This window comes from Dermochelys coriacea, chromosome 1 (assembly GCF_009764565.3).
Source record: "Dermochelys coriacea isolate rDerCor1 chromosome 1, rDerCor1.pri.v4, whole genome shotgun sequence".
Taxonomy (NCBI): Eukaryota; Metazoa; Chordata; order Testudines; family Dermochelyidae; genus Dermochelys; species Dermochelys coriacea.
The window spans coordinates 122,515,839-122,533,035 of NC_050068.2; the positions used below are offsets into that span (position 1 = coordinate 122,515,839).

A 17,197-nucleotide genomic window follows, 5' to 3' on the forward strand; every position below is an offset into this window, starting at 1 on the left:
TATTTTCCCATACAACATTCTAGACTGTGTGGTTAATGTACACAAAATGCAGCATTTGTTAACAATTTAACATTAAATAAAATTACTGGTTTATCCAGGGATTGAAGGAAATGTTGATAAGTAGCATTTATTCATAATCCGTAAAACAGATAGTAATGCTTACCTACTTCATGGGAGTGTTATGAGAATTAGTTACCTTTTGGAAAGCACTTTCAAGATGAAGGGTCCTACATTAGTACTAAATACTATTATTGTTGTCAAAATATAATCTTTAAATATACATCTGTCAAAACAAGATCTATTTTTAAAGAACCCCAGTAGACCCAATTATGATTCAAGATCAACAGAAGTAGCCAACAACTAAATCAGATGAAATTTGGGAATTGTACAGAAAGTCAGGAGTTTTAGAGGTATTCACCGATACCATAAAAAGCTAGTCAGTTTTTTGCCAGGTCTGTAGAACACTTTGCCACCAGTCCACTCTCAACCACATTAAAAAAAAAGACTGTCACCTTGCCTGTTCTCCCAAAAAGTACTTCTAACTCTTGTCCCCTGTGATAATACCCCACTGTGCTTTAGCATGAATAAGCATTAATACAATCAATTTTTATAAATAAAGCAGATAATTAAGCATCACTGAAAGCAGGGAATCTCAGTTTTTGGGGGCTCTGAGGAAGCATGAATAACCTGTGAGCTTTAGCAAAAATCACTGTCAAGGTTACAACCCTAGTGATCGGTTTACAGCCATTTACACTGGTTTATTTTTAAGGGTACCATTGCAAGTGAAAGAGATAACAACTTGATATTTTTACCATCAGAAATCTAATGTTAAAGGTAAATCTACTGTTGTAGCTATCCAATTATCCTCTTTAGAGAGAGGAAAATGACAGGCAGAAATGCTGGGACAAGTTAAAAACAAAATGCCTTTTGTGAATGTCTGTTATCTAATGACAGATCCCTAAAATTTCTCTTTGAGGTCTAACAGATGTCCAATTTCCTAAGGACTTGACCCAAAATCCACTGGAGTCAATTAAAAGACTTCCATTGCCTTCAATGGACTGTGCATCAGGCTCTAAGAGTCTAAACCGTTGACCCCTTACTCAGGAGAATGGAACACAAAATTAAACAGAAATGCTGTATTTCTACTACACAGGACCCAGACAACGAACAGCTACCAATGACCATGCCCCCTCCCTGGCCCACAATTCCCTCTAAGCCTTCCTGCAGAGAAAGGATGCAGATGCTTGTCTCTGTGGCACTCAGGAAAGTGTGAATTTTGAAACCTCTAAACCACCTCAATTTTAATTAGTCTGGAATTCCTATACAGAATACTAGAAGGAATGGTTAGACTGTTTAGTAGTAAGAAAACTAAAATACAAGTTCAAGGGAAAAAGTATTAAAAACATTTTAATTTGCGCACAGAAAGATTGCATGTATTCTTCTAAAATTACAGTACAAAGTTGACAACATTCTGTATTTTACAAATGATGTACAGTACAATGATATTATTTTTGCTATAACAACACTATTCAGATCCTGGAAGGATCTGTAGTTAACACACAGGTGTCAAATGTATTGCTCAGTGAGGACTAAAGATTTTCAGCTCGTCTTTTCTTCTCTCCTCTTTTTTCAGTAGCTGTATTGTCCCTCCCTCTCTTTTCTGCCTCCCCCACTAATTTCTCTCCTTTTGTTTTCTACACTTTGATACTTTCCACCTCCAGGTTTTGTGCCTTTTTTCTTCTCTCCCATTTCACCCTTTTTCTGATCACTGCAGAGAATGCAGTAGCACTTCACACTGGGGAGGGAGACTGACTAGCATACCAGTCTATTTCTATGCTTCTGCACTTCATGCTGAAGCAGATTACATCACTTTCTTTTTATACCAAATTCTTTACACATGACTACAATCACACGATCCTAGACAATTCCCCTGTGCTCTCCTGGCTCCGTGTGCAAAGTGGGATGCCACTGCAGCACTGTTTCCTCTGTTGCTAGTGGGCTAGACTACAGAGTATTGTTAAATTGACGTGCGCTGGATAAATATATCAATTGGACAGCACGTGGCCCCACAACTGGCATCTGACACTCTTGATTTAATAGTTATTTTCTTGAGTAAGTGATAATCAGAATTTGGATAAACAACACAGGAAAATTGGAGGGCTATATCTCCCCAAATTAGGGGTCCTCTTAGAGGAAAGTCCACCTCTGCAGCAGTCAGTAAGGGGAGTGACAGCTCCACAATCCTGTATATAACCCACTGCCTTGGTGATAAAGAACTTCATAAATCCTGAGATCTGAACACTAGCAGCTAAGTAGCTGTAAGCCTCTGGTAGAAGGCAGTACTTAATGGGGAAAAATGTGTCATTAATCCTCAAGGGAATAACAATGATTTTAAGACAGGCCTTTGATTTTACAACAGAAAATTCTGTCTATTTGAGAGGAATAACAATATTATTTCCTCCTACCGGCATATACCATTGTTTCCCCCATTCATATTCTTTTAGGGAACATCTCTTTCCTACCCTCTGACCACACCACCTAATCCTATTTCTCTTTTAGGGGAGTGTGAAATTCCTTTAATTCTTCTCCACTAAAGAAAGACAGATTAAAGAAGCCAGGTCCCAGGTGACAAACTGAAACTGGGTAAAGATCTCTCTTATTCATCCTGAGCTATGCAAATGCCTTTTTTGTAGACTGTTTCTCAACTCTTGCCCTGAACTTTTTGTACTTTGTCCTTTGTTCTTAGAATACCCAAGTTTCTGGGAAATGCATAGGCACTTCATTTAGGTTTTATATATTTTCATCTTTTTCTTCAGTACCTCATTAGGGTATAGAAGATGTTTCTTCAACATTTTTTCCTCATGGAAATGGGGAATTAAACATTATTTTCTCGTGTTTCTACAATACATTTTGTCTCCCACTTCCCCCCACACCTACTTGGGATTGTAACAAACCGGGAAATATCTGTATTAGTTGTGATGAATTTGCCTCTGTATGTTTGACTTGTTATTAGCTATGGAGTTATATAAAAAGGGATGGTTAAAGAAACCAAGCAGGAAAGGCAAAACAATGACACAGCAATAGAGAAAACCATGGGGAAGATGTTTATTGGGCAATATCCTCTACCTGGCTCCAGCCAAGCTGAGAATGGTTTACTCTTCCCAAGGCTAAGGCTAGGATAAAGAGGATTCTAAACATTAGAGAACACCAGGCCCAGAAAAGGGTGGGGTTGACTGAGGGTATGTCTACACTGCAATTAGACACCCATGGCTGGTCCTTGCCAGCTAAGTAAGCCTCACAGGGCTTGGGCTAAGGGGCTGTTTAAGTGCAGTGTAGATGTTCAGACTCAGGCGGCAGCCGAGCTCTGGGACCCTACCACTTTGCAGAGTCCTAGAGCCCGGGCTCCAGCCCAAGCCCAGACATTTATACACAGTTAAACAGAACGTTAGCCCGAACCCAAGTCACCTAGCATGGGCCAGCCACAGGTTTTTAACTGCACTGTAGACAGTGTACCCTGAGTGCCCAGACTCTCAGTGAAAGCTGACTGGCTTGCAAGGAGACAGAGACAGAGAGAGGCAGAAACTAGCGGGAGCAGTTTGGTGAAGGTAACTGGGCTGGTTGAAATGCACAAAAGCTTTTAAGGTAAGATTAAAAGTTAAATAAAAGGCGACGTGTATATAAACCTTTACTCTTTTTACCCTTTGGGGGATGAATAAATCTTTGTTTTGAAGAAGCCATTTTTGAGTCACTTTAACCACGCTGCTGGCCATAGGTCACTGGAGACAATGGGCTGACAGATACCACACCTAGTTGGGCCTGTCACATTAACACAATTGGTAAACGGGGGGGTTGCAGCCCAGAGACCCAGTCTAAAAGTGGTTGGACCACATAGTTCCACCCACAGTGAGATGGAGGAAGCCAAGCCTATCACCCAAGGGGTGCACTCAAGAAGTGCTAACAGGGATCTAAGGTGCAGTTCACCTTGTAACCATAACAGAGATATTAACATTCTATTTGTTTGTTTCTATTTATGTTTGTTTCTCCTTTTTTAAATTTTGTTTTGTAAACATTATGTCTGTTTCAAGATTAGCAAGCCACAGGAGGAAAGCCATATTATGGGGAGAGCGCAAGCTTGCTTGGGTTTTACAGCCCTCAACTGATGCCAGGATTTAAAGTGACAGATAACGCACAATTCTGAAAATAAAATGTCAATATTCTCCTCAAACAAACAGAATTGACACTTCTTAAAATCAAAGTCAATCTGCTTTTAGTATCCCACTCAGAGCTGACTAATCTAAGTAGCCAAAAACAACTGAAGATACTTAAAGTACATAACAGACAATACAAATTTGTGAACAGCATATCAGTGCTATTCCTATAACTTCAAAGACTGTTTGATTACTAATCAGAGAGTAAAATGGCAGACATTTAGTTGATTAAAAGAGCTGCTTCAAACAATACATTTCAAGTTATCACAGAATCATGGCAATTAAAGAGGGAAAGGACTCATTAAGACATCTTGAACATATTCTGTTGCTTCTCCAAAGCCAAATTACTGCAGCTACCTTTTAATGAAATCTGTGTTTATCATCTTCTCTTCCCATTTCACAGAAAATTTCAGTAGAAATAGTGCTTTAGCATTTGATTTAATTGAGTAGCTACTGATTAGCTTCTCAGAAATGGAATAGCTGCTGATTATGGGGAAAGCACACAGTACACTGATTATAATTTCTGAATATACTAGGCTGAGTAACAGGGATTATAAATAAGGAGGCTAATTTGAAGCAAAATATGCCAGTTTCTTAAAGCTTTGCAACACTTTATTGGCTAAATATAATATTCATGAATGAATGTACTATTCACGTTAATCAGTAATGTGACTATACACAACTGATTTCTTTAAAATACTTAAAACACAATGTAAAAGTTAAAACCATAAAAAGGCAATTTTCTATTATAGAAAGTATCACAAAAATAACTTCACAATTTTAGGGATAAGTATGATCTAAATATGGCTAATTCACACAAAATCAAAAATGGATGAACCCCTTCCAAGATAAAAGGTCCAACAGGGCCTATCCCTGTACCTTTGTTCAAGTCTTTCACCTGGTCTCTGGGCTCAGTCCTCCCCTCCTTCTGGGCTAGCTTCAAGTCCGTGCCTGCCCTGATATATAGCAGTGTCCCCAGGGCTTTCTCCCTGGAGTCTCTTCACCTTCTTATTGCCCCAACGCTCCAGCAGGTCACTCCTTCACTTCAGTCCCCTTCGGCTGGTAAAGTTCAACAAATGGTTGGCCCTCTGCAGGGTCTTTAGCCCTGTCCTTGAATCCTTTATATTCCAGCCCTATGCTTGGGCTTCCACATGAAACGTGTCCCCTTCTCAGGACTTTGGCTACTTCACTAGTTGGGGAATCCAGGCCCACTCACTACTCCAGGTCCCAACCCAGAGACCCTGCAAATATCAGCCATGTACTGCTTTCCTTAAAAGTTGCTGCTACTGGATTCCTTGGGCTGCTTCCCATTCTGTCCCAACACCTTCACCCACATTGCCTTACAGTTACAGTCCTCAGGTTCTCTGTCTGTTCCCTGCTTGAGCAGGGTCTCTCCCAGACCTCCTCGCATGGAGAATTTCACAACATTGTAGTCCTTCCTCACTCTTCTGGTCCCAACCAGCAACTGACCTGCTCAGACTTTGTAGCTCCTTTTAACTGAGCCTGCTGGGCTCTGATTGGCTTCTTCCCTGCAGCCTTTCTAGGCAGGCCAGGCGGACCCACCTTTACTGCTCCTTTTCTAGGGCAGGATGTGGTAGGACCTCAAGGCCTCCAGCAGGGGACCTCAACGGGCCCAATACATCCCGTCACAGGGATTGCTTGCAGAATGGCATTTTAAACAAAATATTACTATATAACAACTCCAATTATACAATAAAATATCCATAAAAGCTATCACTTTAATTAGAAATTCATTAAAGCAAACTAATTTCATTTCAAACAAACAGGTAGGTTATGAAATAATTGCTGGATACCAAAGATTATAATAATATGCTCTCAGTAGGCAAAGAAAGGTAATAATCTTTTATAATTATACAAAATTACAATGGCTTTTAAAGTTATGGGGCTTCACTCTCCCATCCATAAAAAGAGATAATTACTCACCTTGTAATTATTTTTCTCTGAAGAGCTCATCCATGCAGGATTCTTATTCTTGGGCCTTGTGCAAGACAGATGGGAACTTCTTACACTCTTAAGAGTTCTGGATTCTCCCTAACAGCAGTAATAATGGTGGTCTCAGCCCTCCTATCCTGTATACTTCAATTGTCTACTCAGAACAAGTTGGGAATTGGGTAAATTATCATTTAAACTTAGTGATTCTGTCACCCCACTGGCGTCTTTGATCAGCCTAGTAAGCTGAACCTTCCACTCCCATGATGAGCAGGGTAGGCTATCACTGTGTCCAACCATTTCGTGTAAAGATGCAGCACTGAGGCCTGCCCAAAAGGCAAGACTCAAAATTAGTAGTGTAGTTCCCCTATGGCAAATCTTCCTTTACTTCCTTTGCTTTTGAATAACCTTAAGTAGGAAGCTGCAGCGCACCTAGCCAGATAATTTCTTCTAAAAGATCATTGAAGGCTCGCATGGTAACCAGCTAACTATTTGGGGGATATATATTGATTCATTTCCCTGCGACCTAAGGTGTTACCAGATGCTTCTTTCTCTTTTACTATCAGGATATAATATCCTTTCCTTTCCTGCCTAGAAGCACAGGCTTAATAGCTCTTTTTGCCATTAGGAATAGATTTCCTGTAACATCTCTTCCTAATACCCAGAAGTGGGGGAAAATCTTGATAATTTCTGAAAACTTGATTGTTGCAGTCTCACAGAGCAATTCCTAGGACTCACATGTACAGGGGACAAGAGCACACATCAGGGTAAAAGGCTCTTAAAATCTGCTCTGACAGGGATGTCCTGGCAAGCAACAGAAAGCAGTTGGCTGCCTATCTGCCCTAGTTGTATGCAGTGTTGTTGTAGCAAAGCTGGTCCTAGGATATTAGAGAGACAAGGTGAGAGAGGTAATATCTTTTATTGGACCAACTTCTGTTGGTGTGAGAGACAAGCTGAAGAAGAGCTCTGTGTAACCTTCAAAGTGCATCTCTCTCATCAATAAAAGATATTACCTCACCTTGTCTCCCCTATATTCCCTAGAATACTTCAAAAACCTCCCAGTTTTTGGTACGTAGTGAAAAGCCATTGGCTTCTGCTGTTGTGAATGAATATCCTGGGCAGAGTGGGTATTGGCCTCCTTGAAATCAACTGTCAAGGCACAAGCCACCTTTCTAAGCAGTGGAACCTTCCCCTTCCCTCCCTTGTGGAAAGGGCCTAAGGAACAGGATACAAGCCCAAGAAAACAGGGTGTCACTTTCATCTCTTTAGATTTCTGTAAAAGCCTGCAGTTCAAAACAAGCTCTCTCATTGATAAAGCAAGTCATTAGGTTTTTCTTTGGAGACTACAGCCACCCACACCTGGCTAAGACAGCAGATCTCATTGCTGTATCAACTACATCAAATGCTGCCCACATCTGATGAGAGGATAAATCAACACCCTCATGCACTTACCTTTTTAAGTTACTGAAGAAAGGATCTGACCAGGACAGACACCTATTCCTAAAGCTTAACCGGTACTTTGGCTTTGACTCAAAAGATTGCCTCCAACCTTTGAATCTCAGCACTGAAGCACAAGGTTCTGGGGTGTGATGCCATATGCTCTGCCTTCCTTTGCTTTGACCATGATTGTCCAGACTACTAAATTCTTGCAGGAGAAGGTGAGCAATCACCATCATCAAGGGGGAGCTATTATTACTCAACCTTCTTCAAGCAGGGCTAGCTGAGACAGGGGTATGTAACACCCTCTTCACCAGCTGGTGCCAGGGCACAGCAACCCTACTAGAGTGAGGATTACAGTAGTCAAATTAAAGCCTTAGAGCAATGACTAAGGCTTCGAAAACATTGAAACAAAAGTCAGTAAGGTCAGCAAACTAAAAGACAAATTAAAAGGACTGGACCTGATTAGGAGATAGGAATGGCCATACCAGAAGAAGACAACCCTTCCAATTCCTGTCTCTTTTGGGATGAAGAGCCAAACAGCAAGCTGGAGACAAAGTTCCTACAATAAACTCCTTCTCTGACTGCAGACAAGAAAGAACTATCTGGAAGCTTCCAAAAGCCACCTATAGACCGCTATACGGTACAACTACCAGTGGGAGGATGACAAATGTAGCTCAGGCCCCAACTCACGACAGCTGCTATAGGGACCAAAAACCTTTAGACCTTGGGAAGTTCCAAGGAACTTGTAGAACAAAAGGCCATGAGTGAAAGTCCTGCACAAATGTTATCTTGAGTAGTTTAGATTATTTTAGAATTCTATCCATGGTCACATCTCCTACAACCATAATGACCAAAACAAAAAACAAAAAGCACAACAATGATTTTTAAATTGCTGATAAGTCTATTTCGATTATGCCTCTCAACATAATGAAAAATGCTTCATTAGTTTAAGGTGATATAATTAGCATAATGTTTATTTACTGTGGTTGCATATTTCATATAGTTTGCTGCACACCTTCAGTATGTACATAAATCTTAACACATAACTAAAAGCAGTAGTGTCAGGAAAATCAGTATTTGCAAAATAAAAAACAATCCAAACCAAACTATTAGTAAAATATTAACATTCAGAGATAGAATGAGGCTGTGTGAACCAATCTGTTTTCATACACACAACATTATGGCACACAGCATTCATTTAATTTTAAACATTATCCAACTCAATGGCTATAAAAATATGATTTCATGCTCTAACTCACCAACAATCTCACTTGGCTCCTTGTTGTAAAGCTTTTTGTTCCAGTAAAGGAGTCTGAGGAAAGGAAAGGAGACCAGAAGAACAAGACAAATTCCAACAAACATATGTCCTGTAAATACTGCAAAATCCAATCCCTAGGAGTAAAAATGCAATTATCAATTACAGATCAGTTATTTTCCTACATTACCTGAAAAAGTATTTGTCATTATGTATTTTATAATTCAGTGATTATATACACGTCACAAAGCAGGCAAGAAGTAATTTACAAGCATAGCATATTTTGTGCTTCCCCAGTCTCAGTGAAATTATTATTAAATAAAATGTCATGCCAACCAAACCAACTCAAAAATATTCCATTAAATTTCACAGTATCAAAATAGTTCTTATATATTTACACACTAATTACCAGTTCCTGGCTCCACTGATGACAATACGAGTTTTTGCATCCATTTTACTCAAACCAAGACTTGTCCCAAATTCTACAATATGCTATTACAGCAAAAGCATTATTGAGCACTTAGAACACATTTTGCAATATTTTTTTTTCAATTTAGTATTTGTGTTCCTTTATACTTCCTGTATGACAGAGACTTGAAACAGAGTCAAAAACAGAATTCAAATATATATTTGTTATGTTTTCACATAGGAATTAAATTTTGGGGGTTTCATATAAAGGTATTTCTTGTACTGTGTTTTTCTGTTGAGACATATATATTGTCCTGCATATTTTTACATGATAACAGACATTTTGCATGAAAATGGACCTAACTACCCAAATGTTTGCATAAGGGCCTCTTTCTTTAAAGATATGGACCACAAAAGAAGACAGAAAATGCTGCCACGTGAACCATGATTCGAGAGATATGAAGAAGCAGTAATTGGTTCTACACAGTCTAATCTAGAAGGTTTGCAGGATTCCTATATAATCTGAAGAGATGAAGGAGTATGACTGGGATTGAATTGTAAGAACTTTGAGGCTGCACAAACCAAAAAAGCCTCATTCCCAGGATAATACAATGACTGGGACAGAGTTGGATGAGGAGTAAAACAGGACAGATGATCAGAATATAACCAAGAGCTACTGAAATAAGTCCAATTCTTTCAGTTTTCAATGGACTCTCAGAATGTGATGCACTTAAGACTTTTCATAGTGCTGACAGCAATTTATCTATCTCAGTGGAAAGACAGACAGCACTAAGGTGGATCCTGTTGATAGGAGTTCTCAATAGAGATAGTCAGAGTTAAAGGCACTTCGATTATTTGCTACTTTTGAAATGAAAAGGAGAAAGGGGGACCTAAAAGGCACAGAAAACACCTTTATTTCTGATGATTGGATTAGACCAGAGTCATGTGTTATGGGAACCTGGCAAAGATAAAGAATATGGTACCTCAGAGACCAGGCCTTAGACTTCGATTTACAAAGTTTCTTACATCTCTAGATCTTGGATCTCTGCACCAGTACTGAAAAGTTTTGTTATCAATTGTAACAATGCAGAAATGTCTCAACAGAAAAACACAGTACAAGAAATACCTTTATATGAAACCCCCAAAATTTAATTCCTACGTGAAAAAGAAAAGCATAGCAATCAGGAATCAGCAATCAGCAAAAAATAAAATGCTGAAGCTGATAAACCGCTCTCAAGTTTGATTAACAACTGAAAGAAATTGAATTGAGATGGTGCTGTACATACAGATCTTATTTTGAAGGGATAGTGTCAATTTATACTCTTTGAAATTCAAGACTAGGCACAAGGGCACAAGAGTTGACACACAAAAGTCTCAGAAGTAAGGATTTGTGCACAACATCAGCAGAGGAAAATTATTTGCTGCTTCTTGGTATTCCATCCCAGCTGCTACTCAAGCTGTGCAGAGTGTTTCAGAAATTGGGCTGAATTTCAGGGGTTTGTTCAACTCCAAAACTTTCCCCCCATCAACCCTCCTTATTCTTTAAATCCTTTGAGAACAGGACAGGCATTTCAACACAGCCCCACTGGCTAGTTTCCATTGCTATCTTCTTCATACTTAGCATAAAGTCTGATGCTCCAAGCTCTCTTCAACACTGTGGATGCTTTTCAGGACTGGGTGTGCAGCAGCCATGCCAAGTAATATCAGAAAAAACAAGCAAGATTAAATTTAGCAAGATTTGCCCAGCAGTCAGCTGACATTCTCTGAATATCTTAGGAAGAGGATTACTACCTCTTTCCTGAAGATATAAGCAGAAGGAAGATGGGTGGGGAGGAATTGCAGGCAACAAAACTCTGTGTTAGGGTGTAATCTAAGAACATCCCAGTGCCAGAGAGAAAGGGGCCCTCTGAGATTAGTAGAGATTTTCAGCTGCCCTGATCAGTTCAGTGTATTCATTAATGTCATGAATTATATCTGATATGGGTCAGGTAAGGCAGTGGTTCTCAACCAATGATCCAGGGCCCGCTGGGGGGGCCACAAGCTTGTTTCAGGGGGTTTGCCAAGTAGGGCCAGTATTACAGTTGCTGGGGCCTAGGGCAGAAAGGCAAAGTCCCACCACATGGGGCTGAAGCCCAGGGCCCCGAGCCCTGCAACCAGGGGCTGATGCTGAAGTCTGAGCAACTTAGCTTTGCAGGACCCCATATGGTTGTGGAGCCCGGGCAATTGCCCTGATTACTACTCCCCAGCACTGTTCCTGGCTTTTATATGCATAAAAACAGTTGTTGTGGCACAGGTGGGTCATTTAGTTTTTAAATAAGACATTGGGGGGGCCTCAGAAAGAAAAAGGTTGAGAACCCCTGAGGTAAGGTATCATTGAAAAAGTAATAACACACCGATCTTTAATAATCTTGTGTGTTGTATGTATGGTAAAAGCTCATGGGAATGTACAAATGTGAAGGACATGTGGGACTAAAATGTGTTTACCAGACAAGTCTGTGGAGTGAGTAAACAGGTTTCTCCCTGGATGAGTTGACGCTTCCAGACAGGTCGGAATCTTTTGCAATCACATGTCAAGTGGCCATTCATTTGCATTGGAGGGGACAGGAACAGATCAATTTGCATTAAAGCAAACACCAGTGGAAGAAGAAAGTATAGTAAAGCTTCTTTTGTGAAAAGTTTCAAAAATTTCAAAAATCACTTTTGTTCTATAGGGTATTTTTTGTGTTTGTTTACTTGAAATTTTGGGATGAAATCTTCACTGAAAACCCAAGCAATTTCAATTCTCCTGCCCCTCATTTTCTCACCTGCCTCTGCCCTTTTTTCCCCTTCCTTACTTTTTCCATTTTGCCCCTGAAAAGGGGGTGGGGTAAAAAAAACCCCAAAATAGCAGGTGAGTTCCTTTTTGGATTACATCAAAAATGTGGAGGGGACAAAATTGTTTCTGAAATAAAGCCATTGTTCAACATATTTCTGGTTTGAAAAATTTCACCCAGCTCTACCCAACAGCACTAACGATAAAATAGCAGAAGAGAATAGGTGCATTTTGTTTCCTTATATGGATGTCTGTGGGAGGAAAAGGTCTAAACTACTGAATAAACCCACATCTGCACCTACTTTTAGTAGCACAATGGATTACAATACATACCGCCTTTCTCACTTCCTGCTTTGAAACAATAATCACATTTGGTGGATCCCCGACAGCTGTGGCAGCCCCTCCAATATTTGTGAAAATTACTTCTGCAATCAGGACATGTCTAGGATCAAGATTAAGTACCTCGCATAACCTGCAGTATACATAAGAAAATTAAATCAGCTACTTAATCTTTGATTAAATTGCCTCAAACCTTAAATGATTTATAAAACTTAGCACTTGTGTCAGAAACTCCAAACTGTTGAACAAAGATTAAAACTTGGCCTTTCATAATTAATACTTATATTTTACAATATACTGCAATGGCTACTGCATTCAAAATACATATTTTAAAAACATTAAAAGTAGCAAATCATTACAATAGTTGAATTATAGTTAAAGTTACATGAGCCTTCCCATTTTAACAACCATTCCCCATGCTATATAACTTTCTAAACACATTTACTTTTGAGGCTAGAATTTGCCAAATTTGGTCTCTGCCCATTTAAAAAAAAAAAAAGTTAAGGTTGAGCAGGAGCATTTCAGCAATTTTTAGAACAAGGAGAGTAGAAAATACACTTTCTGCATTATTAAAAAAATGCATGCATTTTTTTTTAACTTCACTATCAGCAGAACAGCTGATTATAGATATTAAGCAATTTGTAAAGAAATAGCTGTCAGTGAGAAGAAGAATCTCAGAACATTAGAATGAGTTTATCAAGTTATGGTCCATTAAAATCATGCTGTTTGTACACAGTACATTTTGCATAGTCTGTTCACTAAAGGCCTTATTCAGGAAAGCCCTTAAACATGTGCATGACTTTAAGCATGTGCTAAGCCATTTTGTGCTTAAAGTTAAGCATATGTCTAAGTGCATAACTGAACAGAGATGGACTTGCATGTGCTTAAATGCTTTCCTGAGTCAAAGTATTAGGCCCAAGTTCAGCAAAGCACTTAGGTTCAACTTAATGTTAAGCACATTCTTAAGCCTCACAGGGTATAGCAACACTGCATCTGGGAGGTGTGATTCCCAGCACAGGTGGACAGACTCATGCCAGTTCAGCTTGAGGAATACTCTAAAAATAGCAGGTGGACTTTGTGGCACTGGTGCCATGTCAGGTTAGCCGCTCAAGTCCACCCAATCCTATGGGTTTAAGCTTGAGCAGCAAGCCTGAGCCACCACCTTTACTGCAACAACCATGCTGTTATTTTTAGAATTCTAGCTCAAGCTGAGCTACCATAAATCTGTTCACCTGAGCTCAGAATCACACCTCCCAAATTCAGTGTAGACATACCTTTGATTTCAAAGGCATTTAAGCATATGCTTACATGATTTGTTGAATAGGGATGGATTTAAGCATGTGTTTAAAGCTGTTTCTGTTTAAGTAAATCTCAGATTTTAAGACAATCATACTCATCTAGTCTGATCTCCTGAATATACAAGCACAGAATTTTAACAAGTGACTGTGCCCATAAACTACAGTATCTTTTTTAGAAAGACCTCCTATTTTGATGCAAAGACTTCATATGACAGAAAATGGATCACATGAGATAAGTTGTTCCAATGGTGAATTAGAGGAAGAGAGGAAGGATGGTCCAGTGGTTATGGTGCTAGCCTGGGACTTTGGAGACCAGGTTCAGTTCCCTGCTCTACCTCAGACATGTGACCATGGGCAAGTAACAATCTCTCTGTGCCTCTGGTCCCCATCTTTAAAATAGGAATAATAGCACTTCCCTCCCTCATAAGCAATCTAAGTGCCTAAGAGATATGGAATTACCCTTTGTGTTAAAAATTTGTGCCTGGGTGACACCAGAGGGCGCTGTGACCAAAGGGGATTCAGGTTGCTTGAGCTCTGAAGCACCCATGGGATATCCCCAAATATCATCGCCTAAACCACCCCCCATCCAACCCCAAGGAATATTGGGCCTGACTACTGAAACCCACAAGATACCCTCTAGCTCTGCATCTTCCTCTCCAAATCCGCAAAGACAGAGGAAATCTGCCTCACGCACTTGTACAGACAAAATGGTGCCTGAGCTCGAACACAGCTGGTGGTTGTACTACAACAACAGGTGGCTGCAGATACAGTTTCCACCCTACAGATCAACATGACTGAGATTCAGAGTGCATGCTCTATCCAGCTTGATGGGAGAAGCTGAACACAGAACTTCTAAAGTGAAAGATGATTTCAAAGAACTACTAATTACAGGTTCTGAAGAACTGTAATGATATCAAGACTATGAAGACCAAGCTAATTGGTCTAGAAAGCCACTCACAATGATGTAACATCAACATTGTGGGTATCCCTGAGGAAATTGAGAAAGGTAAATCCTCTGAATTTGTCCCTAAACTGCTACGTTGTTGGATCTGCCAGTAGATTTTTGTTTTGATACAGAATGAGCACACCAGGCCCTTGCCCTCAAGCCAGCTCCAGAAGATTGGCCTAGAACATTGATTGTGAAGTTCTAGAAGTTAACCACTAGGGAGCTTATACTGAAGAAATCCAGATAAAAAAAGATGTTATGAGGAGAACCAGCAATTAAAATACTGCTCTTTCAAGATTATGCCCATGATGTGGTTGCAGTGAGGGTAGCTTTTAACCAAGTGAAACAATTGTCTAGGCGGATGGCCTTGAAGTATATTATTAAATACCTGGCAACATTCCATATTAAGAATGGCAAGAAGATAGTATTATTCAGTTCCCCTCAGAAGGAAGAAAAATATCTCAAAAAATCTTCAGACTCCTCCGTCACAAGAAGGGACATGTATGCCAGGATCTGATCTTATGGAATTTATGTATTGCTCTCTCAGATCTGATATGGCTGTTCCAAACAAGTTGATGGGTGCTACTTGATAGTGATATGTTAGTTCCTTTTCTTTTTTTCTCTCTCTCATTGAGGTTGAAGTGTTAAAGGGTTATCAATTTACTTCCACTGGCCCCCTCTCCCTCCCCCAGCCTCCCATGCCCAGTTCAGCTCCCCAGACCCCACTGCTTCTCTCTCCATTGCCCCAGCTGATTCCCTGAGCTCTTCTGCACACCCCAGGCAGGCTAATCCAGACACATACAAGCAGGTAACGGCAGCTGCCAGCAAGGAAGGAATGAGACTCGGCAGGTTTCCCCGCACCCTCTCAGGCAGGGATCTGTGCTGCCAGCCCAGTCTTACTTCCCTGCTCTGGGCACCACTTGGTGGCGCTCCCTGCGGGTGCCTTTCTCAGGCACGTCCCTTCAGCTGTGCTCAGCCCAGCAGAAATCTGGGGGGCATGTAACCCCGTGTGCCCCCCCACACACACCGCCTGTGCTTTAAAGTCTTCATCAGAGGCTGTATTATCTCTTAGGCCATCTTCAAAACAAAATGGAGAGAACACAGAGTTTATACTGTGGTGAAGGAAATTAAGGCCTTGGCTGTACACTATGCTTCCTGCCTCCTCCCCAGAAACTCAGAATCTTCATTAATCTAAGATATGAAATCAACAAACTTCTGTCCCAACAGGCCGAGTTTCCCTTATTCTGTCTGAAGCAAAGCTACCGATAATCTGTTGAGAGATGGCAAGCTGCTGCATGCAGATTTAAGCAAAAGACTAACAAAAATACAATTGCTGCTATTCACAATAGTAGTAACAAATTATATACAGTACATTCCAATATTAATAAACAATGTCAAGTTTTATTCAAAACTATTTTTAGCTGAAGAGTGAATCAGTAAAGATGCCCTAGATAACTGTTTTATTGGATTGTCTCTGCCACCGCTCTCTGACTCACAGAAGGAACTATTAGATGCTCCTCTAGAAATCATGGAACTGGCTCAGGCTATAAAAGAAATGAAGGTTGAAAAGACTCCTGGTGCAGATAAGATCTCGACTGAATTTCACAAAAAGTTCTCTGAAACTTTAAGATCTATATTTTTGAATATGTTCAATGAGGCCAAGAAAGAGCAAACTCTCCTGCCTACTGGAAGAGAAGCTGCAATTTCAGTTATTCCTAAACCTGGGGAAGACCTTGAACTATGTAGTAATTACAGGCCAGTTTCTTTAATCAATTGTGACACTCAGATTTTAGCTGAAGTTTACACATAAATCAGGTGTGTTTCCTTCATAATAGATGTGGCTCAGACAATTTGCACCGATTGATATTATTGCCACTTTGAGAGAGTCTGAGGAACCCTTAGCTGTCATTTCTTCAAATGCCAAAAAGGCTTTTGACTGCATAGCCTGCGACTATCTTTTGCATGTGTTAGCAAAATTTGGGTTTGATAAAGAATGTATTGCTTGGATTAAGGTTTTATACTCTAACCCAACTTTTAGGGTAGTTACTAATGGTATTATTTCCACCCCATTTCCATTTCAGCGAGGTTTGAGGCCAGGCTGCCCCCTTTCACTTCTTCTGTTTGATTTAGCTCTAGAAACTTTGACTGCTGCCATCAGAGTAAATCAACATATTCATGGTATCAGGGTGGTCCAAATTGAGCACAAAATTATTCTATGTGGATGCCATATTTATATCTAAGCCCAAGGTTACCATTCCTAACCACTATTAATAAAGTTGAACTCCTCTCAGGATATAAAATTAATTGGGGGTAAATCAGACATCTTAGGAATTAATCAATATGCCCACGAAGGCCTTTTCTCAAATTGGGACTTTCAATGGCATTTCTTTTACATGAAATATTTAGGAATACTGATTCCCAAAGATATTCAGGACATCCAATAACTAAGCAATCAGTTTGCAGGCACCTAGAAGATAATAAGATAAGTAACAGACAGCATGGATTTGTCAAGAACAAATCGTGTCAAGCCAACTTATTAGC

The 17,197-nt window shown here is 40.0% G+C and overlaps 1 protein-coding gene across 1 annotated transcript in view; it reads right to left on the minus strand.

Moving 5' to 3' along the window:
• The window catches only part of OCA2 (OCA2 melanosomal transmembrane protein), a 275,411-nt gene that overhangs the window by 147,834 nt on the left and 110,380 nt on the right, over positions 1-17,197 (minus strand). Inside the window, exons 13-14 of the mRNA XM_043492950.1 lie at positions 12,407-12,545; positions 8,858-8,990 (exon numbers count right to left, since the gene is read on the minus strand). Of these exons, the coding sequence (XP_043348885.1) occupies positions 8,858-8,990; positions 12,407-12,545 (272 nt within the window). The remainder of the gene's footprint in view (positions 1-8,857; positions 8,991-12,406; positions 12,546-17,197) is intronic.